This window comes from Camelus ferus, chromosome X (genome assembly GCF_009834535.1).
Source record: "Camelus ferus isolate YT-003-E chromosome X, BCGSAC_Cfer_1.0, whole genome shotgun sequence".
NCBI lineage: Eukaryota > Metazoa > Chordata > Mammalia > Artiodactyla > Camelidae > Camelus > Camelus ferus.
Genome location: NC_045732.1, coordinates 41166968 through 41185785, shown reverse-complemented (window position 1 = coordinate 41185785; position 18818 = coordinate 41166968). Strand labels below are relative to the sequence as shown.

General features: G+C 38.7%; 1 protein-coding gene across 1 annotated transcript in view; it reads right to left on the bottom strand.

Annotated features, from left to right (window-relative positions):
- The window catches only part of FAM120C (family with sequence similarity 120C), a 96351-nt gene that overhangs the window by 49156 nt on the left and 28377 nt on the right, over nucleotides 1–18818 (bottom strand). The window contains 8 exon segments of the mRNA XM_032475469.1: nucleotides 5264–5435; nucleotides 6597–6870; nucleotides 7840–8120; nucleotides 8564–8640; nucleotides 9207–9309; nucleotides 11589–11717; nucleotides 16515–16597; nucleotides 17841–18087. Of these exon segments, the coding sequence (XP_032331360.1) occupies nucleotides 5264–5435; nucleotides 6597–6870; nucleotides 7840–8120; nucleotides 8564–8640; nucleotides 9207–9309; nucleotides 11589–11717; nucleotides 16515–16597; nucleotides 17841–18087 (1366 nt within the window).

Below are 18818 nucleotides of genomic sequence, written 5' to 3'. Positions count from 1 at the left end.
CTCCCAAACTCATTCTAGGAAGCCATTATTACCCTGATACCAAAACCAGACAAAGACACTACCAAAAAAAGAAGGCTATAGGCCAATAACATTGATAAATATAGATGCAAAAATCCACAACAAAATATTAGCAAACAGAATCCAACAGTACATAAAAAAGATCATATACCATAATCAAGTTTAGTTCATACCAGGGAAACAAGGATGGTTCAACATATGCACATCAATCAGTGTGATACACCACATCCACAAAAGAAAGGAAAAAAACCATATGACCATCTCAATAGATGCTGAAAAAGCATTTGATAAAACTCAACACCGATTTATGATAAAAACTCTTACCAAAGTAGGTATAGAGGGAACATATCGCAACATAATAAAAGCTATATATGACAAGCCTACAGCCAGCATAATACTCAATGGTGAAAAACAAAGCCTTCCTGCTAAAATCTGGAACAAGACAAGGATGCCCACTCTCACCACTTCTATTCAACATAGTCTTGGAAGTCCTAGCCACAGCAATCAGGCAAGAAAAATAAAGAAAAGAGGTCCAAACTGGAAGAGAAGAGGTAAAATTGTCACTATATGCAGATGACATGATACTATACATAGAAAACTCTAAAAGCTCCACACAAAAACTACTACAGGTGATAAAAGAATTCAGCAAGGTAGCAGGATACAAGATTAACATAGAGAAATCAGTTGAATTTCTTTACGCTAATGATGAAATAGCATGAAAAGAAAGAAAAGAAATAATCCCTTTTAAAATTGCATCCAAAAATAAAATACTTAGGAATTATTGTAACTCTCTGTAGTACAGATTGAAATCAGGGGCTGTGCTATCTCCTGTTTTGTTCTTTCTTTAGATTATTTTTGATATTTGGGGTCTTTTGTATTTCCACATAAATTTTAGAATTGTTTGTTCTAGTTCTGTGAAAAATGCCATTGGTATTCTGAAAGTGATTGCACTGAATCTGGAGGTTACCTTGAGTAGTATGGTCTTTTTTAACATTAATTCTTCCAATCCATGAGCACTGTATACCTTTGTGTCTGCTTGTGTCATCTTCAGTTTCTTTCATCAAAGTCTTATAATTTTCCTAGTACAGGTCTTTTACCACCTTGGTTAGATTTATTCCCAGGTATTTATTCTTTTTGATGCAAGTGTTTGTTGGGAGTTTTTAAATTACTGATTCAATTTCATAATTGACCTGTTCATATTTTCTATTTCTTCCTGATTCAGTCTTGGGAGGCTGTACATATCTTCTAGGTTGTCCATATTATTGGCACAAAATTTTTCATAGGAATCTCTTATGATCCTTTGTATTTCTGTGGTGTTGGTTGTAACTTCTCTTTTTTCATTTCTGATTTTATTGATTTGGGCCCTCTTTTTTTCTTGATGAGTCTGGCGAAAGGTCTATCAATTTTACCATTTCAAAGAACAGGGTCTTAGTTTCATTGATCTTTTCTATTTTTCTAAAGTCTTTGTGGCACTTATTTCTGACCTGATCGTTATTATTTCTTTCTTTTTACTATCTTTGGGGGTTTTTGCTCCTCTTTTTCCACTTTCTTTAGGTGTAAGGTTAAGTTGTTTATTTGTGATTTTTTTGTTTGTTTCCTGAGGTAGGCTTGTATTCCTATAAACTTCCCTCTTAGAACTGCTTTTGCTGCATCCCATAGATTCTGGATCATTGTGTTTCTATTTACATTTGTCTCCAGGTATTATTTGATTTCCTTTTGAATTCTTCAGTGATCTATTGGTTGTTTAGTAGCATATTGTTTAGCCTCCATGTATTTGGGGGGTTTTTGCAGGGTTTTTTTCCTTTGTAGTTGCTTTCTAGTATCATACTATTGTGGTCGGAAAAGATGCTTGATATGATGCCAATCATTTTAAATTTACTCTGACTTGTTTTGTAACCCAGCATGTGACTTATCCTGTAGAATATTCCATGTGCACTTGAAAAGAATGTGTATTCTGCTGTTTTTGGATGGAATGTTCTATATATTCCTACTAAGTCCATTTGGACTAATGTGTCATTTAAGGCCAGTGTTTCATTTATTTTCTGTCTGGATGATGTATGTTTGGTGTTAAAGTGCCTACTATTATTGTGTTATTGTCCATTTCTCCCCCTATGTTTGTTAATATTTGCTTTCTGTATTTAGTTGTTCCTATGTTGGGTGCATATTTATTTACAATTTTTATGTCTTCTTCTTGGGGTGATCCCTTGATCATTATGTAATGCTCTTCTATGTTGCTTGTCCTGGAGCCAGTGTTGGCAGGCTAATGGGTGGGGCTGGGGCCCAGGGGATGTAGTATCTGGTGTTCACCTACTGGTGGGTGAGGCCAGGTCTTGGGGCTAGTGCTGGCCCATCTGTGGGCAGAGTCAGGTCCCAGGGTCTTGGAGCTGTTATCAGCCTGCAGGTAGACGAGGCTGGGTCCTAGGTGGTTGGGGACTGAGTATGGCAGCCAGCCTACTGGTGAGTGAGTCTATGCCCCTACTCAGCTAGCTACCTGGCTTAAGATGTCCCAGAACTGGTGCTGATCAGCTGGTGGGTAGGCCAGGTGTAGGCACTAATAAGCTAGAGAGAAGGTTCCAAGATGGCACTTACAAGCACCAATATCCCTGTGGTAGGATGAGCTCCCAGAAATGGCTGCTGCCAGATTCTATGCCCTCGGGGTGAGTTTCAATTGCTTCCTGCCTCTCTGGGAGGCTCTCCCAAGACCAGCACTTGGTCTGACCCAGGATCTTTTCAAATGACTGCTTCTGCCCTGGGTTTTAGAGCTTATGAGATTTTGTATACACCCTTTATAAGTAGAGTTTCTATTTTTCACAGCCCTCTGGCCCTCCTGAAGATAGGGTCCACTGGCTTTCAAAGCCAAATGTTCTAGGGGTTTATCATCCTGGTGCAGGACTCCCAGGCTGGGGATTATGATGTGAAGCTTGGACCCCTAGCTCCTTGGGGAGAACCTTTGCAATTGTAATTATCCTCCCATTTGTAGGTCACCCACCTGGCAGAATGGCTCTTGACTATACCACAATTCCACCCCTGCTACCAGTCTTGTTCTGTTTCCTTCTTTATATCTTTAGTTGTAGATGTTTTCTGCTAGTCTTCAGGTCACTCTCATGGATAGTTTCTCTCTGTAGATAGTTGTAATTTTGTTGTGTCCATGGGAGGAGGTGAGCTCAGGGTCTTCCTACTCCACCATCTTGGCCCTTGACAATTCTTTTCTTTTGACCTTTGAAAATGCTGTGGCAGAAGGGACTCCATGGCTTCTGATAAAATATCAGCTGTTAAATTTGTATTTCTTTTTTCCATAGGTAAAGCATCACTTCTCTCTGGCTGCTTTCAATAGTTTTCTGTCCTTAGCTTTCAAAGGTTTGACTGTGATGTATCTTGGTGTGGATTTCTTTGGGTTTATACTGTTTATAATTCACTCACATTCTTGAATCTGTGGGCTTATGTTTTTGCCAAATTTGGGAATATTTCAGCTATTATTTCTTTGAACACTTTTGCAGCCCTAACCCCTTTCTCCTTTCTTTCTGAGACTCTGATGACATGAATATTAGGTCTTTTGTTATAGTTCCACTGATATCTGTTCTTTTTTTCCAGTCTATTTTCTCTCAGTTATTCAGAGTATACAATTTCTATTGTTCTGTCTCCAAGTTCATTGATTATTTTCTGTTTCCAATCTGCAGTTTAACCCATCTACTGAGTGCTTTATTTCAGTTATTGTTTTTTGTAAGTTCTTAGTTTCCATTTGTCCTTATCTATGTATTATATCTCTTTGGTAAGACTTTCTATTTTTAATTTGTATCAAGAATGTTCAGAATTGTTTGTCAAAGCATTTCTATGATGGCTGCTTTGAAATCCTTTTCAGGTAATTCAATCATCCGTGATATCAGTGTTGGCATCTACTGATTTTTCTTCCTCAGTCAGTTTGAGATCTGTTTGAAATCTTTCTGATTCTTGGTAGGATGAGGGATTTTCAATTCAAAACTTGATATTTGTGGTATTATTTTGAAAGACTCTGGATCTTATTTAAATTTTGTGTTTTAGCAGGTCTTGTCTGATACCACTCTGGTGGGTGAAGGAGGATGCTGACTCATTACTGCCAAGTGTGAGTGGAAGTTCTAGTTCCCCACTTGGCCTTGTCTTACACCTCCACAGCAGGGGCAGGCGGCACACTCTGCTATGGTCTGGCAAGGGTTGAAGGCTAGGTTCTTTATTTGGCCTCTGCTGGTCAGGGTAGGAGTAGGCTACAGTTTTTCTCTTGTGTTTGGCTGGAGTAGAACTGTTATTATACAAAAATTTTCTCTATTGTTAGGTTGTTCCTTTTGGGTACTTTGGCTAGAGAAAGCAGGCTTTTCTTGGGGTTTTTTTTATTAGTCTGCAACTGTTCATGTTTCTGGGCTGTCAGCTTGTCCTGCACCCAGTCTGGAATATATAAGGCACAAAGAAAACCCAGGGAACTCACTACTACGTCATTCCTTGGATCCCAAGGTCCTTAGCCAGTCTGCCAACTTCTCTTCAATTTCTTGAATGTCTTGTACTTTTTTTTTTTAATTGAAGTACAGTTGATCCACAATGTTGTGTTAGTTTCAGGTGTACAGCAAAGTGATTCAGATATATAGCTATAGATATAGATATGTATCTATCTATATTCTTTTTCATTATAGGTTATTACAAGATATTGAATACAGTTCCTTGTGTTACACAGTAGGTCCTTGTTTATCTATGTTATATATAGCAGTGTGTATATATTAATCTCAAACTCCTAATTGATCTAAGTTATTCCTCCCTCTTGTGCTTCTTTTATATATAATATCCTGAGCTTTTAGATTTATTTAGCAGGAGGAATAAGGAAAAGTATATTTACTCCATCTTCCCAGAAGCAGAAATCTAGTTGTTTCTTTTGAACACACTAATTCGATCATGTCACTCTGCAGCTTTAAACATTTCAATGGCTCCAACTACCTACAGGATCAAATCCCAAAGCAAAAACCTCACGGAGGAGGAGAAACTGTCTGACACGCCTCCACATTTGTTAAGTCCAGCCTGGTTCTTATAAGTACCAGTCACCCTTGAATGCTTAATAATTAAAGAATTGGGGCTTAAGTTAATGCATTTCCCATACCAATATGTATTCTGGGAATTATGCATTTTGTCAAAGACTGTTCCATAGCAAAAATATGATGTACTTGCATAGACATTTTGCTCTGAGTCCAAAGTTTGAGAAAACTGTCAAAGCGAGAACCACACTTACCTTCTACAGGCAGCCGCCGCCGTATGGCCAGGCGTTCCATTTTCCGCTGTGTCTCTGCCAGACTGAAAAGGACCCCATATACATATTGACGAGCTGACCGGAACAGGAGAGCAGCTGGAGGCAGCTCCATGTTACACTCATCCTCAATACATACAGGGATCTTAATCTCACCCTAACAAGAAAATGGTTCAGAAGAAAGGAGAAAATGAATTACCTCAAGGTTTGGAGTTTTGAAATACCAAATTGAGCTAAGAACAACCCCAGTAATGAACTGTAGCCTCTGTAGTCACCTATTAAATTTTCTACTCGTATTTAGACAGAATTTCAGACTAAAAAGAAGCTGTAACAAGCCCAGCTGACCACAGCCAGCTTAAAAGCTATCTTCTATTTTTAAAGTCTCTGCTATGACTGACTATAGTTGACTAAATGCGGAAAATTTATCTTAGACATTTTGCTAGGGGTTAGACTTGTATGGGAAGGCCGGAGAAGGGGAATAGTTCTGGAGAAGTGGAGGAAGAAGTAAAGAACAAAAGCAGAATACCTCTTCTTAGATTGTGTCCGTCCCTAGACCAGATGCACAAACTTGGTGCATTATCTTCTTCAAAACTCTTGATGGCTCTGCTCACCTGTGATGGCCGGCCTCAGTGCTTAGCCTGCTTTTTCTTAAAGCACCGGTTGAAACAAGGAAAAGGGTCTCATTCTTTCCTTTTAGAGGGCCAATATCACACTGTTTTTTGTTTTCAAATTACTTATTTGAAAAAACAAACAAAAAACTGATCCTTGCAAACATGATTCCTGAAGGCAGACATGAATGATGCTGCAAGAACCATCTTTTAAATGAAAATAACTATACTACCAATGTTACATTTTCTGAAATGTAGCAAATAGAATGCTCAAAAGATTCTTTGGTGGCCTCAGTTTCTTGTTTGCCTTTCTAGATGTGTGCTTTTCTCAGCTGTTTTCAGCGTTGGGACCAAAGGGATTGTTGAAATTTTCCCAGCAGTCTAATCTCATGACTGTGTTCTTCTCCCAAACAAGAATTGATAGGTAAATGCATTAAACAAGATATATATATTTTTAAAAAAAAAAAGGTTAAAAAGAAAAAAAAAATCTCACCATTACACATCCAGGCCTCATTTACTGCACAGTCCCATCTCCTGCTGGTATCACCTCATGAGGGACCCTTAATACAATAAGGGGCCCCAGCACACCTGGTCTCCTTTGATCTCCCTTCAATACCAATGATCAGAATTTTCTCTCATAACTTACTGTCCTAGGAAGTGTGAAGTACAGTGTTGAGAGCAGGGAGGTAGGTGTTGATAGACTCTCTTACCTTAGTGAGGACATGGTAGATATATGGGTACATAAGACCCCTTCGATGTCTGTGTTCAGCAACCCGCAAGACTTCTGGAGCAACTGGAGGTAAGGGTGGAATGGTGATGTCCATGTGGTTCCTCGTAGACATAGACAGCAGAGATGGGATGTGGGGCTCCCCATCACCCAGGCTAGCATCTGAAACTCCAGCATCGATGGGCTGCACCCAGGACCCTCTGTCACCATTTGGATCCTCCCATCCAGGCTGCTGCTGAAGTGTTTCTGTGATGTGACTAAAAGGTTTAAAAAGGCAGTGTGATATGAAAAGGAATATATGTATATTCATGTATAACTGAAGCATTATGCTGTATACCAGAAATTGACACAACAGTGTAAATTGACTATACTTCAAAATATATATAATATTATAATATATATATAATATATAATATATATATATACACCAAAAAAAAGACAGTGTAGAAGAGAGAAAGGAGGTTGATAAGAATATTCTAACTCAAGATGTTGGCTTTGATCCCAAGGAATCTTACAAATCCTCTGGAAGCCAGGACACTGGGTTAGCACTGGACCTGATAGCTTTCCTCTTAGTGGCCATTACTACCCTCCTGGCTTCTTTCATCTGATATAAACCAAAGTGATCAAAAGCCATGGGAACCATCCTGAATCCTTTATATCTTTTAAGAGGCCATGTTTAGAATTTGCTTATGTTCTGAGAAAATAATTACAATTGAAACCGTGAAGCAGCTCTGCCTCCGAGGAATAATCTGCTTGGAGGAATTATCTAAAAACAAATGAGTTCGTACAAAATCCCACTGTTTAATCCTCAGAACCCTGTCTGAGTTGCTAAGCAATATAACTGCATACTCAACTGTTCTAATACTTCAACTCTATAAAGTCTTTTCAATTTTATTTTTTTTACATTCAGTCTATTCCCCCTCACAAATTGAGAAATGACAGCCATGATACATAGCACATTCCTACCAGGCAGGGCTTCCCTAACCAGCCACTATATGCCTTCTACCTCAGTGGCCTGGGTATCTGAAAATTACCACCTACACACAGTCCAAATGAGCATGAAGTGGCCAAGCATAGAGAGAGTTTTCCTACTTCACTTAAGAGCAGAAAGTCCCAGAAAAAAAGCCAGGAAAATACATTTTCCCACACCCCCTACCCAGGTTACCAGCAAAAGAACACAGATGCTTCAGAAGTCTGTTCCCTGGGGTGCCTATACAGATACTTACTCAGAGCTGGCTCCATTTGGCTCATCACCATCAGAGGAAGAGGAGTGGGAAGAGTCTGGTCCCAAAGGAGGTGAGGCTTTGGAAGTCAGGTAATTGGGAAACTGGGATGCAGAGGAATCGTAAGAGACAGCCCAACTGGCAAAGGGGCTGTCCTGCAGCATGGGATCCTCAGAAAAAGCATGGGATTCCCCCAAAGCGTGGGAGGAGAAGAGAAGAGAGGAGTTGGGTCCCACTGGGAATGGTGGTGGATATTTCATTTTCTGGGGCACATGGTGAGCAAACTAAAGGACAAAAGAGACAGAAAAGCTATTTATTTAACATTTTACCAGGCTCCAAGATGGCTGCCCCAGAAGCTGTGACATAGTGGATGGTGCCAGTAGCTGGAATTGTTGGGATACAAAGAACCTACTGAGAATAACAAGAAATAATTCTAACAGTGATGTACAGATGGAATCTTCCCAAGGCAGGACAATGGACCAATCTATGTCTCCTAAAACCATTCTTCCAACATTAGCTAATCTACCTTCACATGTCTTAGTGGTTACTGATTTGGATGTTTACACAGTCTGCCAGCCTCCATTTGAGAATGTGACATAGGTATATACAGCTTTGATGTTCTCATAATACTGAATCATCCTAACTCCTTAACTTAGATTATAAAAACTGGGAAGCAAGCTGAGTCTAACGCTATCAAATGGTCTCAAGCTTCTTAAAAGATACTTACCATTGGTTTTCCACCAGAGATAGTGCCCATTTGATTTCGTGGAAGGGGAGGATTTCCAAGCCGGTTATTCCGAAAACCTGATGCAAAGAGAAAGGGCTATAATTTAATCAGTCCTAATAATTCGGCCCTGTTACATTCTGCTAACCCCCTATCACCTGAGCAATTATTAATAAATAAGCTACAAATTATTGAGCAGCTACTGCGTGCCATGCCAGGAACCTTACGTAAATTATTTCCTCTGATAACAACCCTATTAAGGAGGTACCATGAGTCACATTTCATACAAATGTGACTTGCCAAGATCACACAGCTAGTACATAGCAGAGGTGGAATTCAAACTCAGGCCTGATCCCACAGACAGGGCTATTTTACATATACAGGCCACAATGGAGGTTAGCACCAGAAGAAGTCCAACCTAAGGAAATGGCATTGGATTTCATCTATAAATTCAAGAAATCAGGGCCCTGTCTCATGTCATTTCTCTTACTACATGGAAATCAAAAGGAGAATGTCTACCAAACAGGAATGACTTCTAGGAGGGTGCAGTACAAACAAGTGATTCCACTCTGGCCCAGGAGTTCCTGAGGGACTAACTCAGTTTCCCCTACAGACAGACCAGCTTGGGGTCAGGTAGAAGCCTTACCTAGAAAGGAGGAGGGACCAACTGGCAGTGAAGAGAGTTTAGTTGTGACTGAATAGTACTCAACTGCTTTCTTGAATCGCTCTATTTTATCTTCTGTCCTGGACTGGATGTTGGAACATCAGATGTTCAGAAGAAGAAATAATATGAGAGTATTTTTTTCATGCAATTTATAATTTGGGAGTCAAAACAACAGCAGAAATCAAACGTTTAAGGAAACCCAAGAGAGCAATTTTTCTTGCTGCAGAAAAGAGTAGGCCAACTCATTTTATGAGTCTAGCATTATCCTGATATTATTCTGATATTAAAACCAGACAAAGACAGCACATGCACACACAAAAAGTACAGTGCAATATTACTCATGAAAATACGTGTAAAAATACTCAGTGAGATACTAGTAATTCAAATGCAACAATATAAAAAGGGAGTAATACATTTTTACTATAGCCTGGGAATACAAGGATGGTTCAATATTCAAAAACCAATGGACTAAAGAAGAAAAATCACATGATCCTATCAACATAAACAAACAATATGCATTAGAAAAAATATACCATCCATTAATGATAAAAACCTCTCAGTAAGCTAAGAATAGAAGAGAACTTTCTCAACCTGGTAACATGCATCTGTAAAACCTATAGCTAATATTATACTTAATGCTGACTGAATGCTTCCTCCAAAGATCAAGAACAAGACAAAGATATCCTCTTTCAGTAGTCTTATGTTCATACAAAAACCTGTACAGAAATGTTTATAGAAGCTCCATTTATTTTTATTTATTTATTATTTATTATTTTTATTGAAGTACAGTCAGTTACAATGTATCAATTTCTGGTGTACAGCACAATGTCCCAGTCATGCATATACATACATATATTCATTTTCATTAAAGGTTATTACAAGATATTGAATACAGTTCCCTGTGCTATACAGAAGAAAGTTGGTTTTTTAAATCTATTCTTATATATAGTGGCTAACATTTGCATATCTCAAACTCCCAAATTTATCCCTTCCCACTCCCTTTCTCCTGGTAACCATGATTGTTTTCTATGTCTGTGAGTCTCTTTCTTTTGTAGGTAAGTTCACTAGTGTCCTCTTTTTTTCTTTTTTTAGATTCCACAAATGAGTGATAACATATGGTATTTTTCTTTCTCTTTCTAGCTTACTTCACTTAGAATGATGATCTCTAGTTCCATCCATGTTGCTGCAAATGGCATTACTTTATTCTTTTTTATGGCTGAGTAGTATTTCATTGTATAAAAGTACCACAACTTCTTTATCTAGTCATCTGTCAGTGGCCATTTAGGTTGTTTCCATGTCTTGGCTATTGTATATAGTGCTGCTATCAAGAGGCTCCACTTAAACCACCAAAAATTGGAAACAACTCAAGTATCCTCTAGGGGTGACTGGATAAACAAACTGGTATATATAGCCACACAATGTATACTACTTGGCAATAAAAAGGAATGAATTATTGATAGATGCAACATTCAACAAATTAGAAGAACCTCAAAAGCATTATGTTGAATGAAAAATGCCACTCTCAAAAGACTATATGCTGTATGATTCTGTTTATAGGCTATTCTCTAAGAGATATAACCACAGTGACAAAGAATAGACTGGTAGTTGTCAGGGATTAGGGATGGGTTTGGTGTGATTACAAAGGAATAGCATGAGAACTTCTGGGGGTGGTTCAACCAGGTTTCTGATCCTGATTGTGATGGTGGTTATATAAATCTATACATGTGTTAAAAATTCATATAACTGTACATACACATATGCAAAAGTACATTTTACTACATGTTAATTTAAAAAATAAAACTGAAAAAACCCAGAGTACAAGTATAAATGAAATTGTTAAAAATAAAGCTAATTTATTTTCTTGACTTTTAGTTTCATTTTACAAGACAAAATCCTAGTTGAGCTCTTTTTTTTTCACTATTAACAATGAAACATTGGTCCTTGTTTTATGTGGACCTACTTATGTCGTTTTCTTCAGGACCCGTTATCTTCTAATCAGCAAAACCTCCTTTATATTAAAATATACATTGAAACAAAAAAAAAAAAAAGAGAGAGAAGGATATATACCAGAGTGATAACTATAGCAAATTGCTTCTGGATAATGAAATTATAAGTGACGTTTTCTAAATTTTCCAGAATGAGCTTGTATAACTTTAATAATCAGCGGGAAAAGCTAAAGAATCCTTTAAACCCAGGCCTAGTAATGTTTCCTAAAGGAAACTTTGGGGCTCCAGTCTGTAAGCAGGGAGAAGACAAGCAGCTAGGGGGAGAGAAGGTTGGCAGCACAAAAAAGATCAGATGTGCTGGTGGTATTGGTGAAGGTAGGAAAATTAGTGATTCTTAGGAAGGGGAAGGCTAGCTTACCTGAGACTGTTTGAAAACGTCCTTCCCAACCACGTCCAGGTTTGAGGGGTCTTTGATGGAGCTAACATATTCAGAAACAGCCTTGATCACCACATCACAGGGAGGAAGAACCAGCTGATGAGCTCTGACCTAGAAGAAGTAAGATGAGCAAGGCACACTGACATCAGAGATGGATCACCAAGAAAAGGGGGTAAGATGGGGTGAGATACAGAGTTCAATTCAGTAATTCACTGAGAGAGTTAAATCCTTTTATTTAAATTAGTTTCCCTCCTAATTCTCAGTATAGAACACTTGGACCAAGATTGAAAAGTATAAAGAAAGATAAAATCATATCATCTATAACCCTACTACAAAGATAACCACTGTTTTCTGACATTGCTATAATTAATTAGTTTTCTTTCATGATACATTTTGGCTGCTTCCAAATTTGTGCTCTTAAAGGTAATGCTGTAATGTGTGGACCACGTTTGGATCCTGATTTGAACTAACCACAAAAAGGTCTTTTTGAGACATCAGGAAAATCTAAAAATGGACTGGATATTAAGATGATACCAAGAAATTATCATTAATTTTGTTAGGAGTAATAATGGCATTGTGCTTACGTAAGAAAATGCTCATATATTTCAGAGATGCATATCAAAGAATGTGAGTGTGAGGGGGGAGGGTATAGTTCAGGGGTAGAATACTCGTTTAGCATGCACAAGGTCCTGGGTTCAATCTCCAGTACCTCCATTAATGAATAAATGAATAATACTTCAAAGAACGTGAGCATGAAATGACTTGAGGTCTGGCATTTGTTTTAAAATACATTAGTAACAGCAACAAAAACCCCCCAACAACTGTGATTACTGTTGGATCTGGAAGATGTTGCAATGGTAGTTCACTATATTATTATTATACCTTTGTCTATTTTTGTGATGCTTTAAATTCTTTTAGATAATTTTTTTTAATGCTGTGATGAAATGTAGGTATTTTTTGTTGTCCACTTTTCTATTATTTAATTACAAGCGTCCTAGCATGGTAATTACTGAGCCAAAGGGTATAAACTTCTTAAAGGCTTTTTATATAAATTATTTAGCCCAAAGGCTGTACCATTTATTCCTTCAACAAATACTTACTGCCTACTGTCCTTGGCACCAGCGATACAGCAGTGAACAAGACAGACAAAAATCCTTGCTCTCATGGGAGCTTAAATTCTAGTGTAGGAGTGCTGGGATGGGATAAGAAGAGTCAAAAAAACAGAACAAGTAAAATGTATAGTGTGCTAACCTGGAGCTTGTCATTCTAAGTGAAGTAAGCCAGAAAGAGAAAGAAAAATGCCATATGATACCACTATATGTGGAATCTAAAAAAAGAGACACAAATGAACTTATCTACAAAACAGAAACAGACTCACAGACATAGAGAACAAACTCATGGTTACCAGGGAGTAAAGAGGGTGGGAAGGAATAAATTGGAAATTCAAAATTTGCACCTCTTGGAAAGTAATGGAAATGTTAGTTATCTTGATTGTGGTGGTGGTTTCATAGGTGTATACATCTATCAAAATTCATCAAATTGTACATCTGAAATATGTGTAGTTTACTGTACAGGAATCATACTACAATATAGGTGTTTTAAAAAATAGATTTTCAGCTTTGCATGTTCAGGTATTCAATTTTATCACTGCATTCATGCTCTGTGAAAATGAGTCACATGACCAAATTCTTGAGACCTCAATTTATAAAATGATTTATTAATCTTAATTAATGATATATCTTTCTAGTTCACTGAAATGTTTTATAATACATTTTCCAAAATATTTCTTTTATCTATAATAAAAAGAATTTGTTGTTGAAGGACCTAAAAAAATGTATAGTGTGCTAGACGTAGAAAAGTGCTACAGAGAAATCTAGGCAGAGAAAGGGCCAGGGAATGCAACTGATTTGGGGGAAAGGGGCAAGTAATTTAAAATAGAGTGTCAGGAAAGTCCACACTGAGAAAAGAACATTTGAGAAAACCTATAGGAGTGAGGAAATAGCTATGTGGGAGCAAAAGGCATGCCAAGTCGAGGAAATGGTTAAGTGCAAAGGTTCTATGAGCAAAAGAGAAGGGAAGATTAAATCAGAGCTGTACAGGGGTGTGGGGGTATGGAGAGGCAGGGGGCAGAGGGCACAGTAGGCCATGGTAACATGAAGAGCCACTGGAGGATTTTGAAAAGAGCAGTGATATGATCTGAGTCAGTTTTTTAAAGGATCACTCTGGCTGTGGTATTGAGAATCAATTTGGGGTAGGGGTGAGGTGGGGCACAGGGCAGGGAAGAGCACAAGCAAAAGACCAACAGTTAGTAAACTGTTATAATAATCCAAGCAAGAATGGTGGCTTGACCAAGGTGGTAGCGGTGAAAATGGCGAGAAGTAGATGTATTTTGAAGGAAGAACTGATCGTATTAGCTGCCAGAGGAAATGTGGGGCGTGAGAGAGAAGTCAAGGATGATTCCAAGATTTTTAGGCTGAGCAACTGGAAGGATGAGGTTGCCAATAATGAAAATTAGGGATGGCTGTGGGAAGAACAGGTTTAGGGTAATGATCAGGAGTTTCTTAGTAGGCCATTAGCTATTAGAGTCTGGAGTTCAAAGGGGGAGATCAAAGCTGGAGACATATATTTAGGAGTCATCAACGGACAAATGGTATTTAAAGTCATGAGTCTAGACGAAATCAATCATCCAGGCAGTGTGTGTAGACAGAAAAGAGAAAGGGACAAAGATAGAACTCTAAGACGCTCCAAAGTTAAGTAGAGAAGATATCCAGGAAGCAGCAAAGGAGACAGAAGCAGCAGCCAGTGAAACAGGAAGGAAACTAGAAGAGAGTGGTGTCCTTAAAGCCAAGTAAAGAATATGTTCTGAAAAAGAAGAAGTGAGCAACTGGGTCATGTGCTGCTGACTGGTCAAGTGAGATGAAAATTGAGATCTGGTCATTGGATTTATTATCACAGTCATTGGTGATTTTGTCAAGAGCAATTTCAGCAAAGCAGATTGAAGAGAGAACAGGGAAAAGGAATAGCAAACAGCTCAATCACGGACAGCTCTTGAGAAGAGTCTCCTCTAAGGGAATAAGTATGGAGCAGTAGCTTGGGTGGAGGGAGTGAAGTCAAGAGCAGGTTTTGTTTTACTTTTTAAGATGGGTGCATGCTTATATATCTGATGAGGAAAGAGCCAATGAAAGGAGTGAAATTGATGACGTGGAAGAAAGAGGGGAGAACTGCTGAAGTGATGCCCTTAAGTTAGCAAGAGGGGATGGATCTAGCTTAAGAGTGGAGGGGGTTGGCCTTAGATAGGGACATGGACAGGTCATCCACAGTGAACATGAGGCGGGCAGAGCATGTGGGCACACAGATGCATGCAGGTGAGAAGATGGGAGCTGATGGAAGTTCTCTTCCCAGTGCTTCAATTTTCTCAGTGAAATAGGAAGCCAGGTCATGAGCAGAGGATGAGAAAGGAGGAGGGAGCATTAGAGGCTTGAGGAGAGAGGAAAAGGTCTGAAATGGTTGTCTAGGAGAGTGAAAGAACTGGGGAAATAATAATACCACCACCAACTTATACTACCACAAGTGTATGAGAGTATCAGTCTCACCACAGCCTTGATAGCAGTAGGTAGACTAACTTTTCGATATTTTGTAAACTGTTAGGTTAAAAACAAATCACACTGCTCATTTAATTTGTATGTCTGATCACTAGTGAGGATGAATACCTAGTCATAATATTGGCCATTGTATTTCCTCTTTTGTGACTTGTCTGCTTCTGTCCTTTGCTCATTATTTCACTTATTGGGGTATTAGTATTTTTCTTCATAGGTTTTTATGGATCTTTAAGATAATAAGGGTATGAGACAATAGAAAATATGTATTTTTCTCTGCCCCCTAGTTCCTGACACAAAGCTCCTGAAACTCTTGTAATTTCCTAAGTGGTAAGAGCACTAGGAACATCTTTTGCTCTAATGAGGTGACTCTGGGTGGGTTCTGGAATGAGGGCTGCTCACCAGAAAGATCAAGCCACAATTAGAAGCTTGGAGTCTTCCTCGACCCCTCCCCCACTATTCTCTTGAGAAGGGAGCAGGGCTGAAAATGGAGTTAATGTTTGATCATGCCTATGTGATGAAGCCACGATAAAATCCCCAAAGGACAGGGTTTGGAGAGCTTCCAGGTGGCAAACACATCTACATACCAGGAGGGTGATGTACCTTAACTCCATGAGGACATAGGGTCCTGTACTTGGGACTCTCCTAGACCTCATCCTCTGTATCTCTTCATCTGGCTTTTCATCTGTGTCCTTTATCATGTCCTTTAATAAACTGATAAACTTAAGCATTTCCCTGAGTTCTGTGAGCTGCTGTAACAAATTAATTGAATCAGAGAAGGGGGTCATTGGAACTTCTAATCTATAGCCAGTTGGTTGGTCAGAAGCACAGGTGATAACCTAGGCTTATGACTGGTGTCTGAGGTGGGCAAGGGTTAGGGGGAAGGCTTCTGGGACTGAGCCCTTAACCTGTGGGACCTGACACCATCTCCAGGTAGATAGTGTTAGAATTGAGTTCAGTTGTAGGATACCCAGCTGGTGTCACAGAAAATTGCTTGGTGTGGGGAGAACCCCCCACATGCTCAGTGACCAGAAGTATCAGAAGTGAGGTGTTATATGTGAGTGTGGCAGTAGTGGGGGAGTAAATGAGACACAAAGGAAAGAAAGACATAAGAGGGAATAACTGGATGTTTCCCTGCACAGAAGGTGGAAAACTGAGTTTTTTCCTTTTTAAGTGTATTGATCACAGTTTATAAACTTTTTGTCTGTGAGTATCTGAAATATGTTAGGTTCACTGAAAGATATTCTATCAAAAATTCAAAACCTGATGTCCTCTAGGCAGGGATGTATAGGCAGGAAGTGGGGTACATTACCTTAAGTGATGCAAGGGGATGTTCTGGTCCCAAGAGGCTCCAGTGAAAAGCAGCCAGGTCCTCATCTGGGAGAATGTGATTACCTATAAAGTATATTGGTCATTTATTGATGTTACAAATGTTTTCTTAGAACTCCCAGGCCATGAAAGGACTTCTGGGAGAGAAAATGATCAAATAATTCACATAGGTCTATGTTCTTAATGTGATAACTACAGTAGCTCTGTGTTGATTACCTACCATGTATCACATGCATTATATGTACAGTCTTTATAATAACTGTGTATGCTAATGTCATTATCCCCATTTCACAGATAAGGAAACTGAGGTTTGAACAAGTTTGGTGACTTTGCCCAAGGGGGTACGTCTAATGAGTGCCCACACTAGGATAAGAAGCTAGAACTGTTGGATACCAAAGCCCATATTTTCTATCACCTACTCATGCTGCCTTTTATAATAACAGCCACCAATTACTGACTGCCTACTAAGTGTTGGGCATTTTATATATCTTATTTCACTTAACCTTATCAACAACATCATGAGGTATTATTATTCCATTTCAGATGAGGAAATGGAAACCAGAGGGGTCTAACTTCAGTAATTTGCTCAAGGCCTAATTCCAAAACTTGTGCTGACTCCACTAGGTTATCCAAGCTCAGTTCCTTTGGGATTACAAGCAGAGGTCACAACTCAAGATATTAACCTTCATGCAATCAGTACTTAGAAAACCAACCTGAAACATAATCAACACTCTGCAACTTACTTTGAAATACATCTTTAAAGGAAAGACTGATAGATGGATAGAATGGATAGATACATGATAAATCAAGTATAGTAAAATGTTAATGGCAGAATACAGGTGGTAGATATAGGATTTTCACACAAAATTCTTTCAATTTTGCTGTACGTTTGGGAATTTTCATACTAAAACTGTTAGCACAACAAAAACAAGAAGAAAACCATAAAGAAAAATTTGTGTTCTTGATCTAAATTTAAACACTGGAGTAGAAGTGCTAATGCTTTGAGTGGGAAACCAAAGCTGTCTAGGGCTAAGATGGTACTCTGCATAAAACGGTTATCACAACTAACAAAAGAAAAAGGGTTTTAAGAATCAAAATAATGCTCTGGAATATCCTGTATTAATTCATAAGGCAAACATGCTGAGTCTCTAGTAAGAAGTCCAGAAGCACAGTGTTTGGCACGTGGACTTTCAGAAGCTAAATTCAATCATGATAGGCTAAATTGCTCTGGTCTACATCCCTTAACACTGGAGGAGGAAACTTTCCTCCAAAAGGCTGATCACAAAAGTCTGTTCTTTGGACCACCTACCTAGCAGTGCAGCAAATATGGGAAAATTCATCCGCTTCAGGCCCAGCTGCTTGGCCACCTCCTGCATCAGGAACTGGTTGGTAGTAAGGTTCTTCCCATTCCAGCTAAGCTTCAGAGCATGGGAACTATAGTAAGAGGGAATATTGTAGAGAGCATACTCGGAATCATGGGCAAGAAGACCGTGGAAACCATTTTCCCTGAAAAAAGCCACCACTTCCAAATGGTGGTCTTCAAGGCTCTGAAAGACCTAGGAGAGAAGAAGAGAAGACATCATGCAACAGAAGCTGATCTGTATTTGGTTAGAAGTCAGGAAAGTTAGTAATTGAATTTTATAGTTTGTTGAAATTTTAAGACTATGATGAGGGTCGGGGAGAGAGTATAGCTCAATGGTAGAGTGAGTGCTTAGCATGCACAGGGTCCTGGGTTCAATCCCCAGCACTGTCAAAAAATAAGCAAATATAAACCTAATTGCCTCCTCCCCCAAAAAAATTCAAAATAAGATTACGATGAGAGTGAACAAAATACTCTTCCAAAAAAAAGCCTCTCCCAGACTAGAACTTGATTATTACTGTAAACACAGGCAGCATTATCCATGTGTTCATTCAAATGACCAGTTTTTTTTTCTGACTCCTCGCATGAAACTATAATCTGAGGCTCTTTAAGAGAATACTGAAATTAATGTGGTATATACTATTTAAGTTTTTACTTTAAACAATAACAGAAGAGACCTTTGTCAGAAAGATAATGCTATTATATATTGCTCAGCACCTTCTAAACACTGCGTGTACTTTACATATATTATCTCATCATCAGAACAACCGTGGGCAAGGTAAATATGGATGAAAAAACAAGTGGAAACAGACATAGAAATGTTAAATAATACACAGCTAGAATCTGAGTCTAAGTTCATCTGACTCTTTTTCAAAAAATCCCTGCTTTCTTTCTTAGGAGCACCTTAAACCGCAGGGCACCCAAATC